This window comes from Scyliorhinus torazame, chromosome 10 (assembly GCF_047496885.1).
Source record: "Scyliorhinus torazame isolate Kashiwa2021f chromosome 10, sScyTor2.1, whole genome shotgun sequence".
NCBI classification, from domain to species: Eukaryota; Metazoa; Chordata; class Chondrichthyes; order Carcharhiniformes; family Scyliorhinidae; genus Scyliorhinus; species Scyliorhinus torazame.
In genome coordinates, this window is record NC_092716.1 from 49,795,162 (window position 1) to 49,813,009 (window position 17,848).

A 17,848-nucleotide genomic window follows, 5' to 3' on the forward strand; every position below is an offset into this window, starting at 1 on the left:
CTTTCCTGTGTGCCAATTTGCATGTGACTCGGGCATAATCCAGAGATTATTGTTTTTGAGCATCTGTTTCTTAATTTGATGCCTAGCTACTCATATTGACACTGCAGAACCTCCATCCACATCCTGCCTTTGTCATTGGTACCTACATGGACCACAACAACTGGATCCCTCCCACCCCCCCAAACCCTGGCAGTTTCTCTCCAGCCCTAATCAAATGTCTCTAATGCTGGCCCCAGGCAGGCAACACAGCCTTCTGGACTCTCGTTCTTTATTGCAGAGAACAATGTCAGTGCACCCCAAGGTACTGACCCCTACTACCACTAAATTCCTTTTTGTTCTCCCCTTGTGAATGGCTTACTATACCAAGTGTCAGCTCATCCACTCTGTAGCCCCCCCACTCTCATCCAAGTAAGCTGAAAGAACCTAAACCTGTTGGACAATTGCAGAATTTGACACCCCTGTACTCTGGGTCCCCATACCTGCCTCAGCTGCAGTTACATGCTCATGTCCCTGACCACCTTCCAAATCAGAAAACCCTATCCTAAGGGGTGTGACTGCCTCCTGGTACAAAGTGTTCAGATAACTTTTCTCCGCCCTGATGTGTTGCAGTGTCTGCAGCTCAGCATCCAGTTCAAAGGCTCTAAGCCAAAGCTCCACAGACACTTGCTGCAGACATGTTTGTCCTGGATCACACTGGTATCCAGGAATTCCCACATGCTATAGCCATGATACATCACCTGTCCTGCCATCCTAATGTACTCAAATAAAATAATTAAGTAATTATTAAATTATGTATTTTTTTAATCTAACCACAAATTCTGTGCTATTTTAAATGTTGGGAATAGAAGGGACCCAAGCAGCTAGCTTCTTCCCCTGTGGTAGAGCGAGAACCAATTCCTACAGGATGAAAAATTAGAAAAGACAAAGCAGTACCTTATTCACCTCTTAATCGAACGCCCTCAACTCACCAAACTCTCACATTTCATTGAGGTCACACAGATGAGGTTTATATAATTTGATTGACTGTTTTTCTCTAAATAAGAGTCTAACCGAGTGTTCTCAATAGGAAAAGGAAGACCCACTGGATGTGGGAGAAAAGCAGATATTTTGGAGATGTGCTTATGGGATTTATGCAATTCTTAAACTTTCACATGCAAAGATCCATAGTGGTTTAAAATACTTGGTTGGGTGAAAAAGATTTGTGCTATTCGTCATTTAAAGCAAAATTGTAAACATTGATGTAAATAATACATTTGTATTCTTGCTATAAATATCGAGTAGTGGAAATTATCCTCCTTGGTGGCATCATATTTTCCAATAGGAAGACTTTTCACTTGGGGTGGATTTTTGTTTAAGACAAGCCACCTGACTTGCACTATTATGAACAGTATTACAGCCAGACAGTTACGTTACCCAGTAAAGATGAATGATATTGTCGGAAAAGACAACAAAGCATAAACATTGAAGTTTGAAAACCTTGAAGGAAAATCACTTGTATCACATTATAAAGGATTTCTTCACAATTTTACATTGCAACCATGTCATTTTGCTCTTAATATGAATAATTTAAACCTTTGTATCTGTGCTGTTTATTCACCTGTGGGAACCCTGGTTGGATACAGCAGCTTTATTGTATACAGTATCCATAACAAGTATTTACAGCAGCTGGGCGGGGTTGCTATAACTTGGGACTTAGAAGATTTCCACTTCTGGAGACTAAGCACATGCTTATGTCTGTTTTCAGTGGCCTATCTTTCCTGGAACAGGTCACAAGCCTCATGCTAGAGGCCACAGCTTTAGGGCCACCACTTTGCACGAAGCATGGCTCACCAGGGGTTTCTTCTACTCTTAATACCCACCATTGACGTGTTGGAAGGATTTGCAGGTTGACCATCAACAAATTTGGTTGTGGTAGGAAAGCACTCCAATGGCCATCAAATCTTGGAATGGAACCCCGAGCTTCTGCTCCGAGGCAGGGAAGCTACCTACTGTTCCTTAAGACCCTCCATGGGTATAACCTTGGGGCATTAATAAATTGAGTTATTTTCATCGTTTAGAATGGTGTTCAAGTCAGTTTAAATCAATGTTTTTCAAGCTTTTTCTCCTGGGATCCATTTTTAGCAGCCGACCGCCGCGCCCATGCCAGCCGGCCGTCATGCCCCGCATCATGTGAAATGGAGCCTGTTTTGTCCTCTCAATCTCACTTGAATCCGGTTCAAAGGAGTGAGGGCAATGCACAAATCAGGTGCAGACTTCAGCCAGTTCCTTTGTGCCGTCTTCATTTTTAAGCAAACGGAAAATCCAACCTCGCACATGTAGGCCGTCATGCAGGGTAATAGCAACAAAATACGTGTTTTACTCAGCAGTGGATACTCCTGGGCGATGTTACACCAGAATGCTGACAGCCCCACGGGCTTTTGCTGTGTTTTTAATGTGGTATTGCAGGTAAGCTGCAGCAGGGTAGTTTTTTTATTTGGAGTCAGCCCTAAGTAAATAATTGACTCAACCTCAAAAGGAATTTTTATCCACCACTTCTCTTTCAAATTTTGAAACTTCTCTCCTTTTCTAGTACTTCCCTGCATATAACACATATGGCTTTGCCTCCTTATTCACCTTTACTGGTGGGACCAACGGGACTGATCACTCCGCAACCCTTCCCACACCCGCCCACGCACGACCCGGAGTTTGAAAAACCCTGGTTTAAATGATTCAATGAATATGTAGTTTTGTTCTTGAATGATATTGATCATTTATATAACTTTAATATAGATTAGTAAAAGGTTGGTTGTGAAGTATTGTCCTCCCATGATGAAAATCCTAACACCTCTTTCACTTCATCTATTTCTGCTATTGAATCTTAGGCACAGTTTGTGGGTTGAAAGATATTAAGGGTATTCTGGCTTACCATGTTTTATGATACTTTCAAACTGTGTTGTAACTTTGTAACTTTTCTGTCATTAATAGGGCAACAGGTGGACCATCAGGTAGAAGTGGACATCGGATGGTTGCTTGTAAAAGACAGATCTTAGTGTTCGGTGGATTCCATGAGAGTACAAGGTAATTTATACGTCGAAGGTGACGACAGTTCTAGGTAAAACATCTGTTTAACACATCAGTAGCCAAACCAGTTATATACATTGAATTGGTTTTTAAAAAAACACAAGGTCTTGCAACTGTTTTCGTCCATTCCACCACAGTCTCAGATTTTATGTCTTTGTTCTGTATATAGATTTGAGAAATGGTGTTTTAATCATTTGCAACGTGAGGCAATTGTCTTGCTGTGTAACAAACTGGTGTGATTGATTTATCCAATGAGACTATTAAAGAGCCTATTATTTATTCAGATACAACAACACTTCCAAAGTATAATAAAATCTGAGCATAGAACTGACCAGGAAATAAACTACAAATATACAAAGGAATGTAGAACCACAAGGGCCCCTGTAGACTGCAATACCATTTACCTAATGACTGTAAGCAATTTGTCAACCGATAAGGCTCACATCAGCATAATATAGAACACATCTGCATGGGTCTGGAGTTTTGGAGTTTTGTTTTGGTAACCTAATTATTTCAAAATACAGCTCGCAACATATTTGTATAGCTCAGTTGGCCGGACAGCTGGTTTGTGATGCAGAGCGAGGTTAACAGTGCATGTTCAATTCTTTTACTGACTGAGGCCTGCCTTTTCAACCTTGCCCCTCGCCTGAGGTGGTGGTGATCCTCGGGTTAAATCACCACCAGTCGGCTCTCCCCCTGAAAGGGTAAAGCAACCTATGGTCATCTGGGACTTGACCTTTTATTAAGCAACCAGAATTTTTGCAGCAGGAACCATTACACCCAGATATAGTATGTGTTTGTCTTGTGTGTGCCTGACTTCCATCATTGGAGTCATTTGTTCTTGCAATTGACAATGGCAGTATTTATTGGCCATCCCTAATTGCCGCTGAGAAGGTGATGGTGGATTGCCTTTCTGAGTCACCTCAGTCCTTGTTCTGAAGGAGCTCCCACAATACTGTTCGGTACAAATTTCTGTGATTTTTGAGCCAACGACAATGTAACAATAGCTATATTTATTAAGCAAGGATGGTTTGTGACTTGATGTGAAAACTTTGGAGATAATGGTGTTTTCCCTTTTCCTTCCTGCCCTTTTCCTTCTAAAAAGTGGAGGTTGCAAGTTTGGGAGTTGTTGCAAAGAAACTTTAATGAGTTGCTGCAGTGCATCCTGCAGCTAGTACATGCAGCTGTCCCGGTAATCTGATGGTGCAGAGAGTGGATATTGAAGCCAGTAGATGAGATGCTGTTCAGATAGACTGTTCTATATATTGAGCTTTATTTGAGCTGTACCCATCTCGGCCAAGTGTGTATTCCATCACACTTCTGACTCTGGCCTTGTAGCGCATATAAAGGTTTGGGAGAGTCAGGAAGTGAGCCACATAAAGGCCGATAGAGAGGGCCCCAAGTGAACAGGGTAAGAGAGAGCAGGCAGAACAAGCAGAGGGAGAAATGAGAGAAGCAATAACAAAAGTTGAAGGAAACAATAGAAGGAGACTGAACAATGGGATGAGATTTTGAAAAATGGAACTTGTTGTCCAGCGACTCTTAGTATGAAATAGATTAGGAATAGAACAGGGCATCTCCTCAAATGCATCTAGTCAAACTTAGATATGATTTTTTAAAAAACATTCGTTCATGGGATGTGGGTGTCGCTGGCTGGCCAGCATTTATTGCCCCATCCCTGAGAATATTTAAGAATCAACCACATTACTGTGGATCTGGAGTCACAGACCAGGTAAGGACGACAGATTTCCTTCCCTAAAGGACATTAGTGAACCGGATGGGTTTTTACAACCAATGAGGAACCCAATTCCGAAAGAGGTTTTATTCCTCAATCCACAACACAGACAATAATTGTATCGGGCAGAAATTCTTAGTGGCTGACAAGGACATTCAGCGTGGGCCTTTAATTGTGCACTGTTTTCATGGAATTACGACTGGTTTCATGGTTACCGTGAGACTTCTAATTCCAGATATTTATTGAATTCAAATTTCACCATCTGCCATGGTGGGATTTGAAATCGGGTTCCCAGAGCATGAGTCTGGGTCTCTGGATTACTAGTCCAGCGACAATACCACTACGTCCTCATGTGTCCTACTCCACTATCCCCAAAAAGCTTCACATCCCTCCTGTGCTCATTGCATGTGAGTGTAACAAAACATCTGTTCGATGACCCTGCTTGAGCTTATTTTTCATTCTCTGAAAGTGTCTTTGTGCTGTCATCTGATAATTCTTGGTGGAAAACTCTGCTCTTTAAAGTGGAAGATATAACGGCCATATGCCCACATTGTTTCATTAAAAACTTTCAGCTAATTAACGTCTGGTGGTGGTGATGAGGTGAACAGTTGCACATAGGGTGGCTTCTGCTTGGGGATTCGGCTTTTGGCCTATTTAACAAGTGTTGTTTGGAGAGAAAAGTGGTGCAAGTTGAAAGCTTTGGTTCCTCCTCCAACGCGTGGTGTCGGGACATTATAATACGAGGAATAAGGGGTCCTTATCTGACTTGGAAGGCCCTTGTGTCGCAGGAATGGAGAAAATAGCGGGGGGGGGGGGGGGGGGGTCGGGGGTCTATGTCGTTGCCATCTGAGTGGACAATTGAGAAATAATAATAATTGCTTATTGTCACAAGTAGGCTTCAATGAAGTTACTGTGAAAAGCCCCTAGTCGCCACATTCCAGCGTCTGTTCGGGGAGGCTGGTACGGGAATTGACCTCGCGCTGCTGACATTGTTCTGCATTACAAGCCAGCTGTTTAACTCGCTGTGCTAAACAGCCCCTGGTTGGTGGAATTCCCCTCACAGCAGTTCTGGAAACGATATTAGCACAGTCTGATGACCTGGCGAAGAGGTTGAGGTTGCGGTGGCACCCATTCGTGTAACTTTGGACAGGGTGAAACAACGGTTGGAGGTACAGGACGCGACGATTTTGAAAGTGGAAGAGACAGTCACGAAGCATAGTGATCAGATTGCCTCTTTGGAGGCAGAGGTGGCAATGTTGGCGGAGAGGTAGAAGATATTGAAGGCCAAGGCTCATGACCTGGAGTATCGCACCAGACATCAGAATTTGAGGATCGTGTGGCTGCTGGGAAGCATAGAACGTATAAGTGCCATGGAGTATGTGGCAAAGATGTTTGGTAAGCTGGTGGCGGAGGGGGTCTTCGCTAACCATCCCTAAGTGGACTGGGCCCACCGATCATTTTGCCAGAAGCCGAGGTCTGGGGAGCTACATGGGCGATTATAGTCCGACTCCACAGATACTTGGATAAGGAAAGGATCGAAGGCTATCCCATCACAATCAGGATGTCGGGGAAGAACTGGCAAAAAGGCGAGCAGTGTTTAACAAAGCCAAGGCGGTTCTTTACAAGAGCAAGGTGCATTTTGGAGTGGTGTGCCCTGCTCGCCTTCAGGTCAAGTTCAAAGATTGGGACTATTATTTTGAGATACCTGGGGAGGCGAATGACTTTGTAAAGAAGCATGGACTGGGGGAGAATTGAATGAAGTTGTTGATTACACCTGATTGTTGCTTTTTTAAAAAAATGTGTTTTGCTATTTCTTTGCCTCCTTTCAGAATTTGTAGTTTGTTTGATTTTTCTTTACTATATTGATGGAAACGTTTGGGGGAAAAGGGATTGGGTGTGGGTTTATGTTTTTTCTTTTTTTTTTTTTGTTGCCCTTTTGCTGAAATGTTTTATAATGAAGATGGCTGATCCATCGTGTTATAACTTGATTATTTTCCCACGGGTGGGGGCCACCCTGATAGCAGTTATGCTAGTTAACCGGAGTGGGCGACAGAGCTATGGGCCGGTTACCTGGGGTGGGGGAGGAGGAGGAGAGAAGAGAGAGAGATGATATGTTTTTTTGTTTCTTTTGTTCGTTACGGTAACGAGTCAAGGTTGGTTGGGTTTTTGTTTGGGGAGGGGGTGCACTTGTTGGAGCTTGGTGGGTTGTTTATTTGGTGCTTGGGGGAGGGGCAGATTGCTGGCTACGACTGATTCTTTGTTTATGTGCTGGTCTGACGGCAGCAATCTTGGTTGGGCCTGGAGCTGAAGTTGGGGCCCTGTAGACTTCCTCGTGGCTAGGATATGGCTGATGATAGGTTGGTTACATGGAACGTGAGGGGGTTAAATGGGTCAGTTAAAAGGTCCTGGGTGTTTGCCCACCTAAAGAGTTGGAAGGCACCTGAGAGTTCGTGATTAGTCAAGACTGCAGAAAGGATGGGCAGGGCAACTGTTCCACTCGAGCTTTGATGTCAGGATGAGGGGACTGCGGTGCTGATCAATAGGAGGGTGACCTTTTTGGTCACTAATATTTTGATGGACTCTGGGTAGATATGTGATAGTGAGTGCGATGTTGGCAGCCGCTCCAGTGAATGTATATGTGCTGAATTTGGATGAGACAAACTTCATTAAGAAGGTGCTGACGGCCATCCCCGAGCTTGACTCCTATCAGTTGATTATGGGGGGAGACTTTAATTGTGTGATAGACCCACGGCTGGACAGGTCGAGCCCCAAATCCTTTATAACATCAGGGGTGGCAAAGGAGCTGCTCTTTTTCATGGAAACGATTGGGGCAGTGGGTGGGTGGAGATTTAGATGCCAAAAGGAGTTTCCCCCTTTTTCCATGCGCATCGGGTTTACTCCCGTATTGACTTATTTGTTGTGGAGAAGTCGTTACTCCGAGGTTGTGGGGAAGTTGTTACTTCCCGAGGTTGTGGGGGAGACGGGCTTGTAATACCAGACCATGCCCCATACTATGTGGATATGTGGTTGGAGAATGGCTGCGCTCAGCGACCCCCGTGGAGGTTGGATATAGCTTGCTTGTAGACAAGAGGTTTTGTGAGAGGATAACTTCTGCAATCGAAAATAATGTGGATTTTAGTAAGAATAAGGAGCGGCGGGATTCTCCAATAATGGGGCAATGTCCCCACGTCTGCGGAAAAACACACGTGAATCACTCTGGACTTATCCTGGAGAAAGTCTCGGGTGATTCTCCGATTTGCAGGGGGCTAGCAGGGCGTCGGAGTAGTCCTCGCAGCTCCGGCTGCCGATACGGGGCCCTGAACTTGCATTCGGGGGTTCCGCGCATGTGCGCGGCGGCCTACGTCGGCCGTCCCGCGCGACATGGCCGACCCACACCGCGGACCGGCACTGAAAACATAGCCCCCCGCCCCCCAGATCGCGCGTGCCCACGGATCGGTGGCCCCCATGTTGGCCCCCGATCGGTAGCCTGGCTGTCCTGGAGGACCGTCTCCGGTGAATGATCCCCCCCCCCCCCCCCCCGACTCCACCAGCGTGGCCGCGGACTGAGTCCATAGCCGCCACATCGAGTTCCCGACGGGTGGAACCATGAGAGAACCAGGCAGCTGCACTCGGTGAATAGCCGTGGGGGCCTCTTTCAATGGCCATCTTTCAATCGCCAGGGGACCGGAGAATCGCGAGAGCGGTGTCGGACCCGATCTCTGGTTTGACGCCCATTCTCCGCCCCTGTGCCGATTGCGATTTCGGATGAAGGCTTGGAGAATCCCGCCAAGGTCTCCCTTTCCACATTCTGTGAAGGACAATAGCGGTCATGGGGGACGGAATCATTTTGTTTTAAGTTCATAGAGATTAGTCTGGTAGAGTGGAGAGGCAGATTGGTGGATTCCATCCATGAAATGGACCGTCAATACTCAGCTGGCCCAACGGCAGAGCTGTTAACGAAGGGGAAGTAGTTGGTGACGACGGGGAAGGCAGTGAGCCAGCTTTGTCGTATGAGAGGGACGTTTTACGAGTATGGGGAGAAGGCCAGCCATTGATTGGCTCACCAGCTGAGGCGGTAGGTGGCCTCAATGGAGATAGCTCAGGTGAAGGACCTGGGGGGGGGGTCGGCCATCACTGGAAATTTATAAACCGTTTGCGACCGTGTTGGGGCAATATCTCATAGAATCACTACAGTGCAAAAGGCCATTCGGCCGATTGAGTCTGCACCAACCCTCTGAAAGAGCACTCTACGTAGGCCCTATCCCCGTAATCCCACTTGTTGTACATGTTTAGTGATTCTCTGTCCTGGGAGCTACTGCCGGCTGAACTGGCGCAGGCATCAATCTACTTAATTTTGAAAAAGGAGATTCCATGGAGTGTGGGTCATATCGGCCCATTTCTCTTTGAATGCTGATGCAAAGCTGTTGGCTAGGGTACTGAACATCTGGATGGGTGTCTGCCGGGGGTAATTTCTGAGGATTAGACCGGTTTTGTTAAGGACTGGCAATTATCGGCCAACATTAGGAGACTCCTGAATGTGGTGCTGTTGCCCTCGATCGACCCAGAAGTAATCATTTCCATGGACACAGAAAAAGCATTCGACCGGGAGGAGTGGAGGTACCTTTTTGAGGTATTGGGACAATTTGTTTTTGGATCTAAATTCACTTTGTGGGTTAGGCTTTTGTACATAGCCCCCACTGTGAGCATTTGTATCAATGCATTGCGTTCAGGGTACTTTCAGGAAGAGAGGGGTACAAGGCAGGGATGGCCACTTTCGCCGCCACTATTTGCTTTGGCCTTCGGCCAGGTGGCAGGGTATAGAGAGGGGAGATAGGGAGCATCGGGCGTCCTTGTATGCGGATGATTTATTGCTGTATATCACGGACACTCTCTCTAATTTGGGAAAGATAATGGAGGTGCTTAGAAAGTTTGGTTCCTTCTCGGGATATTGATTGAACGTGAGCAAGTGTGAGGTTTTTCTGGTGAACCCCCCCACCGAGGGAAGGGAGCTGATCTGGTGAGGCTACCGTTTCAGCTGCCAGGATGGTTTTAGATACTTGGGAATACGGGTGGCTCACGACTGGATCTCGTGTCATAAGTTGAACCTGGCCAATCTGGTAGAGGGGGTGAAGGTGCACTTGAAGAGATTGGACGCCCTCTAGTTGTCCTTGGCGGGAAGGGTTCATCCTTCCAACGTTCTTGTTTGTGTTTCAATGTCTCCAGTCTTCCTTCCTAAATCTTTTTTAGTGGGGTCAACAAGTTAATTTCTACTTTCATTTGGGTGGATAAGACCCCTGTGTTTGATATTGATTGAACGTGAGCAAGAGAGATCTCTTCTTGCAGAGAGATATGCAGTCGGGGGTTAATGCAGGGTTTGGTTAAGGATTCGGGTTCGGTTTGGGGGCAGATGGAGGATTTTTCTTGTACAGGTTCTAGATTGAGGGTATTGGTAAATATGGGATAGGTAGGGCTGGGTTGTGGGGATTTTTGATAGAAAATTGTATAAATATGATTTTTTTATGTTATAATTAAATCTTTTTGAATAAAAATATTTTAAAAAAACTTTCAGCTGGTCAAGTGCGTTCCATTGACTATTATTTCCCTTATTATGACTATTGTTTTAAATCCCGAAGGAAAGTTTTAACAGAGCAAATGATCTGCTGATGATTGATTTTAGAGAACAATGCTACGATATTGTTTCCTTCAATGCTACTACTTAAGTGGTGCTATATTGTGTGAAGTAAATGTATCAAAATGTATTCACTTAAAAATCTTGTTAATTTTTAAGTGCTCAATACAGAAACTGAATATGCGTCATGCAAGCAGGACACAGCAAAGTGCTGGATATGTTTAGAACTTGTGTTCCAAATTTGGGGCAATACAAGAATGAAAATAACCCATAAAATTAGGACATTATAGTAATATCTGGATGCCATCAATGTGTAATATGAATAAAATTGTTCTATAATCAACATTAACAGTAATGCAGGCATAGTTGATTCATAGTCCTTGGCAAGAGTAAAATCACAAAGTTATAGAACATAGAACATAGAAAATACAGCACAGAACAGGCCCTTCGGCCCACGATGTTGTGCCGAACCTTTGTCCTAGATTAATCATAGATTATCATTGAATTTACAGTGCAGAAGGAGGCCATTCGGCCCTTTGACTCTGCACCAGCTCTTGGAAAGAGCACCCTACCCAAACTCAACACCTCCACCCAACACCAAGGGCAATTTGGACATTAAGGGCAATTTATCATTGGCCAGTTCACCTAACCCGCACATCTTTGGACTGTGGGAGGAAACTGGAGCACCCGGAGGAAACCCACGCAGACACGGGGAGGACGTGCAGACTCCGCACAGACAGTGACCCAAGCTGGAATCGAACCTGGGACCCTGGAGCTGTGAAGCAATTGTGCTATCCACAATGCTACCGTGCTAATTAATAATGATCTTTATTGTCACAAGTAGGCTTACAATGAAGTTACTGTGAAAAGCCTCATTATTTCAGTTTCACAAAAGTATGGAGAAGTTCTGCTTCTAATAATATAAAATTGAATGTTTTCCAATCTTCGTAGTAATAAGAATATCATGCTTTTGTTACAAATATATGGGGTGTTGGCGACTGAACCATATGCAGGTCACTTCTAAGTGTTTTTCTATTAAGTGTTATATGCTTGTTTTATCTTGAAATTTACAAAACATTCTCTTCAAGGAAAAATTGGTATTTCTATTTAACGGCAATTATAAATACAAATGCAGTGGAAAATATATTAAAAGGATTAGCTTATCACCATTTTGACAGAAAAGGTTTAATAAACAATTCTTTGTTTCAGGGATTTTGTTTATTACAATGACATTCACTCCTTTAACCTGGATACGCTTACATGGTCAAAGTTATTTCCCTCTGGAACCGGTCCATGCCCTCGTTCAGGTTGTCAAATGGCATCCACTACAAATGGCAACGTGATCATTTATGGAGGTTATTCAAAACAGGTAATTCATTCATTTTTAGGGATCTCCTATTTATTCGGTTTTGCATAAAACAACATGAGAGATACTTAAATAATAACTGCACTGAAGCATTTATAAATATCTCAGTAATTTTCTTTTGACTGATTTGATTAGAAATGTTTGATTAGGAAATAAATGTTTCTTATATCACAGTTAAGATTCTGGCTAGTAAAAAAAAAATTATCAAATTTTGTAATAGTCACTGATATTTTCATCAACAGTTCAAATGCATTTTTAAGATAGCCTTGGGAAATCTGATGCGGGAGAAGGGAAGTACAGTAAGCTTGGGGGATACAGCAGTAGCCTTGGGATAGCGATTGATTGATGAAAATAACAGGCTTTCCTGATTAGAATTTGTTTCTATTTTAGTTACAGGTAGCCTGTAATCTGAGTGTTTGGTAATTGGTATTGTCATCCATATAAAACAGCATTGTTTTCTCACCCGAGATTAATTTGATTGAAGATTTAAACATAGACATGATGGAAAGTCCAGCAAATTTCAGCGAGGGTGGTAGCAAGAGCCTTGCAATTCACTTGGTGCCGCTGAGTTAGACAAGGACATAACAAAGGAGATGGGCCCTACCATCATTCTCGAGACCAAAGCTAGTTGTTCCTTTCGCCAAACTGTTCCTGTAAAGCTATGGCACAAGAATCTACTTAACAAAGTGTAAGACAGGATAAATGTAACCCTGTTGACATCCTCCCAATGATCACTAAATTGAATGGAATAGAATGGTGGGAGGAATTATCCATTGTGTTACTCAGGGACATCTACTCATCAATATTCTTAAAAATCAGAGCTGGTTAATAAAGCTAGTACATTTGATATTGTGTTTATGAACAAAGGAGGAAGTAGTTAGCACTGCTGCATCACAGCTCCAGGGACCTGGGTTCAATTCCGGCCTTGGCTGATTAGCTGTGTGGAGTTTGCACTTCCTCCTCGTGTCTGCATGGGTTTCCTCCGGATTCTCTGGTTTCCTCCCACAGTCCAAAGATGTGCAAATTAGATGGATTGACCATGCTAAATTGCCCCCTAGTGTCCAAAAGGGTTAGGTAGGATTAAGGGGATAGGGTGTAGGTGGGGTGCTCTGTCCAAGGGCCAGTACAGACTTGATGGGCTGAATAGCCTCCTTCTGTCTGGATTCTGTAGTTGAGAAATTGGATAGCATAAAAACAGACAAAGAGGAGGAACTTAAAGCTTGGCAGCATTAAAAATTGAGAAGTACATCAGTCTGGATGGAACACAACCTAGATTACTGAGGGAAGTATGAGTGGAAATAGTGGAAGCTCTGGAGGGTTGCAGATGCTCATTTGAGAAACCATTGGGTAAAGCATGTTCGACTAACATGTTTGAGTTCTTCAGTGAGAAAGGTTTGAGAGCCAGAGGGCACCAATTTAAAGTAATTGGCAAAAGAAAAGATGACATTCATAGAAACATACATATAAAATAGAAGCAGGAGGAGGCCATTTGGCCCTTTTAGCCTGCTCCACGATTCATTATGATCATGGCTAATCATCCAAGTTCAAAACACTGACCCCGCCTTTCCCATAGAAACATACATCAGGAAAACCTTTGTTATGCAGCAAGTAGTTAAGTTTTGGAGAGAATGGTGGAGGCAGATTCAATCCTGGCTTTCAAAAGGCAATTGGATAATTAACTGAAGAGGAAAATCTTGCAGGGCTACAGGGGAAAATGGCAGGAAAGTGGGACTAGCTGAGGTTGCTATTGCAGAGAGCTGACATGAACACAATGGGCCAAATGGCCCCTCTCTTTGTTGTAATCATTATGATTCTTTCAATTAATGGAAGGGTTGATGAAAATACATCTTGAACTGCAATGGCCTCATTAACAAAAAAATGTCCCTATTAAACACACAACACGACTTGTGGTCAATACACACACTCTGCTCTGAACCCAATTTAGTGTCAGTGGGTTTCTCCTCCGAAACCCCTCCAGATGATGACCACTTACACAAGCTCTCGAGATCCAGCCATCGATTTCCATAGTTATTTCAACTCGTTCTGCAGGCTGCAGTAAAATCTCAGAAACCTGAAAATCACTTCAGATATCTTTCTGTCCTCTCCAATGCTTTTACAACTCTCTTGTGACTGTTCTAGTACCTTTAAACTCCAACTTCTTGGAAACTTGCCTTCAGTTCTCTCGTTTCCTTAACTAGCTGCTCTTCAGATCTTTGCACTTTTATTAACCATTACTCCATGATGTGGCTTTTTTTTCTAGAAAAGCTGAGGAGGATGTTCCCCTCTAGCCTTCTGAACCAACTGCTTCTAGCAGAGCTGTGAGTTGCCTTCTCTCTCACTTTCTATCTAGTTGCAATCAAATTCAGCTAAACTAAAACGTAAAAGCTTCTTTACCGTACAAGACATAAATCTAACTAGATTTTACACTTCCAGGCACAGAAACATTAAATTAAACACACTTCTAACTATACCCTATTTCTAATATTTAACAATACAAGTATAAATCCCTTAAAAACTACCTTTGTTTTCCAAATTCCACACAATCCCTTCATCCAATTCATTGATTTAAGTTATTGAGGCCCCAATACTGATCCTACTACACTCGTCACATCTTGCCAACCAGAAACTGATCAATTTATGCACACACACTGTTTCCTATTAGCTAACTAATCCTCTATCCATGCTAATATGTTAGCCCCATACCATGAACTCTTTGTCATAACTTTTGATGTGAAACCTTCTGGAAATTTAAGTATATGGCTTCCCAATTGTCCACGTTGCTTGTTACTTCTTCACAGAACTCCAATAAATTAGTAAAACGTGATTTCCCTTTCGCAAAACCTTGTAAACTCTGCCTGATTACATTGAGATTTTCAAAGTGCCTTGCTATAACCTCCTTAATCGTAGATTCCAGCATTTTCCCTGTGACAGATGTTAAACTAATTGGCCTGTAGTCTCATAATAGGAAAAGGATTAATCTGGGTAGATGAAAAAACATTCTGCCAGGGCAATCCATGTTGGTTTATTTTTATCATCATACTGGTGATCCCTGTAAACTTTACATGTGACACAACTGACAGGAGGTAACAGCAGGCTTTTCATTGCACAATTATTCTGATGAGACTGATGCAGAACCTCCAGTCATTTCCAATTGGGCTAAAGTACTTCCTCATTAACATTTTGGCTTGTATAGTACACTTATTTTAGCTTGAATATCTTTATTTTCAAATTAGATGAACTTTATTTGTGAACAAAATCAGCATAATAGTAGGGTAAAGCAGAACCTGAATGCAACACTGCGATAGTGGAAAACATAGCCTCTTACTGAGTGCCATGAAAATCACAAGTGAAGCAGTGATGAACTCTGATCCCCCGAATGTAAAGGCATATAAAGTTTATTTCAAGAAATATTCTATTTGTAGAGTGAAAATTCACCTGTGCTCTGAAAGAAAATTATGACAAAGGCCATTTGTGTAGTTGACACAATTCTAAGCAAGTCATGAATACAAAAAGAATAATTATTTAGAATTAATGTTGCTGGCAAAGCCCCTCAGCAGTCTCAGAATCTAGTCTATAGAGACCAGATCTGTGACATATAGGAGCAGGTCATCATAAAGCGACACCCTATTCTCCCCCCCCCCCCCTGATTAATCCCCCTCCATCTCCCAGAAGCCCTCAGTGCTATTGCCAGAGGTTCTATCGCCAGAGCGAAAAGGAATGGTGACGTTGGGCACCCTGTCTTGTACCCTTGTTCAGAGCGAAGTATCCCAAGCTTGTCGCATTAATGCAAGCACTAACCATGGGGTGTTTGCACAGCAGCCGCACCCATGAAATTAATTCCTGCCTGAACCCAAACTTCCCAAGTATCACGAGAGATACTTCCACTCCACTCTGTTGAATGCTGTCTCTGCATCCATAGATATAGTCACCTCTGGCTCAGGGGCTGTAGCAGGTGAGAGGTCAATGTTCAGAACCCGCCATGTATTGCATGACAGCTGATTTCCCTTCACAAAACCTGTCCGGTCTTCTGCCGCTATATCTGGACACATGACTCTAACCACAAAGCCAGCACCTTAGCCAATACCTTGCCATCCACATTTAGCAGCAAAATGGGGCTGTAAGAACCACACTTCATGGGGTCCTTGTCTTTCATTAACATAAGGGAGATGGAGGCCTGTGAAAGCGTATCTGACGGGGATCAAGCGTCATTGAGCATATCTGCCATTAATGGTACTCGCTGGGGGTGGCCATGGAGTGAATGGTCACGCATTTAGCAGCTCTCACCTCTAGTGGTCTTTTAACGGCTTATAAGTTGGAATTTCGCGGGAATTTATCAATATAAGTTGATAAAAGTTGGTGGAGAAGGAGGCGACCCCTAATTTATGGAACCGCGCCCAAAACAGTTGGAAAAGAAGAAATCAAAAGATGAATGGAAACAAAACTCAAAGCAGTGGGTTCAATGACAACGAGGCAAAGTTCGGCCGCGTCTGCCCAATGGACGATGGACCAGTAGGTCGAATACTTGGATGGGAAGTTCGCACGGCATCACAAGGAGTGTGCCGAGGACATGATCCAGTCGGTGGCCTCGATTTAAGGAGGAGGTCGACCGGGTGGAGGAGAAAGTGAAGACTCTGGGACAGGAGATTTAAAAGCTGCAGGAGCAGGCAGCGGAACGAGAGGAGGAGTCCACAGTGATGGCAATGGAAATTGGTATTCTACAGAAGCAGCTGTTGGAGAAGGTGGAAGACCTGGAGAATCGTTCTCGCAGGCAGAATATCCGGATTGTCTGTCTGCCAGAGGGAAAGGAGGGATCAGATGCCGGTGCATACGTGGGGAAGATGCTGGAGAAGCTGATGGGGGAAGGTTCGTTCCCCAAGCCGTTGGAGGTGGACCAGGCCCATAGGGCTTTTGCGCGCAAGTCCCAGGGTCGTGAGCCCCCCGAGGGCGATTGTGGTACTGCTGCATCAGTTCCTAGACCAGGAACGTATTATGAAGTGGGCTGGGCAGACTAAACGGTGCACCTGGGAAGAGTCCGAGATCTGGATGTATCAGGGTTGGGGAGCAGAGCTTGCAAAGAGGAGGGCGAGTTTTAATGAAGTCAAGGCGGTCCTGTATGCAATTGGACTGCTCTACCTGGCACATCTCTGGGTGACCTACGAGAACTGGGAGCTATACCTTGGCTCGCCGGAAGAGGTGGAGGTCATTATGAAAGACAAGAACTTGGTGGATGCATAAGGACTTTAAAACCTAAACTGTAGTGGACTGTGTTTTTTATAAGAAGGGGGGAGTTTTGTGCTGTTCTTTCTTTCTCTGTCTGGAAAAATCTCAACCTTTCAATTCTGTAATTTAAGTTGCGACTTTTGGGAGGAAACCGGTTTTTTCTGCTTGAGTTGATTTTGATGATTTGTTGTTGTGTCTGCTGAATTGTAGTGAAAAGGGTTTTGAGTTGCACTGTAGCACCTTCTCCTTATCTCAGAAGCTACGAAACCTGATGATCAACACTCGAGGTGGCTCATTCTGTCGAGATTTTTCCTGAACCTCGTGTGTCGCGTACTGCTGAAATGTTCCATGAGGCAGCCAAGAGAGAGTCTGTTCCTGGCTTCCTCGGTTCTTTTCCTTTTTTGGGGGAGGGGCATAGATTTAACTAGGGAGGCTTATTAAATCGATCTGTACCTTTCCCTGGAGAAAAACATCTGAAAAAAACGGCCGATAAAGAGTGGGTTCCGGCTGGAGCTACCAGAAGCGCGACCTCCCTCCTACATATCACACCGGAAGTCCATCCTCAATCTTCCTATTCTGCTTCTGGTATCATGGTCTTGACTTCTTGCTTGATTAGCTCACTGCTTCACTCTATTCCACACTTTGTATCCTGCAAAGGGGTCATTAAGGCTCTTATTCTTGCCTCTTCCTACCTCTTCACGAGCAGCAACTCCCCAAGCTGCAAGCTACTTTCTAGCCACACTTCTCTCCCAGTGTACTCACTTAATCACTAACCTTGCTGACCGTTTGGAATCTGCCAGTGGATCACCTATCACCACCCAGGCGGCACGGTGGTGCA

At 44.1% G+C, this 17,848-nt stretch overlaps 1 protein-coding gene across 1 annotated transcript in view; it reads left to right on the top strand.

Moving 5' to 3' along the window:
* The window catches only part of klhdc4 (kelch domain containing 4), a 122,448-nt gene that overhangs the window by 32,743 nt on the left and 71,857 nt on the right, over positions 1-17,848 (top strand). The window contains exons 6-7 of the mRNA XM_072518082.1: positions 2,965-3,057; positions 11,634-11,793. Of these exons, the coding sequence (XP_072374183.1) occupies positions 2,965-3,057; positions 11,634-11,793 (253 nt within the window). The remainder of the gene's footprint in view (positions 1-2,964; positions 3,058-11,633; positions 11,794-17,848) is intronic.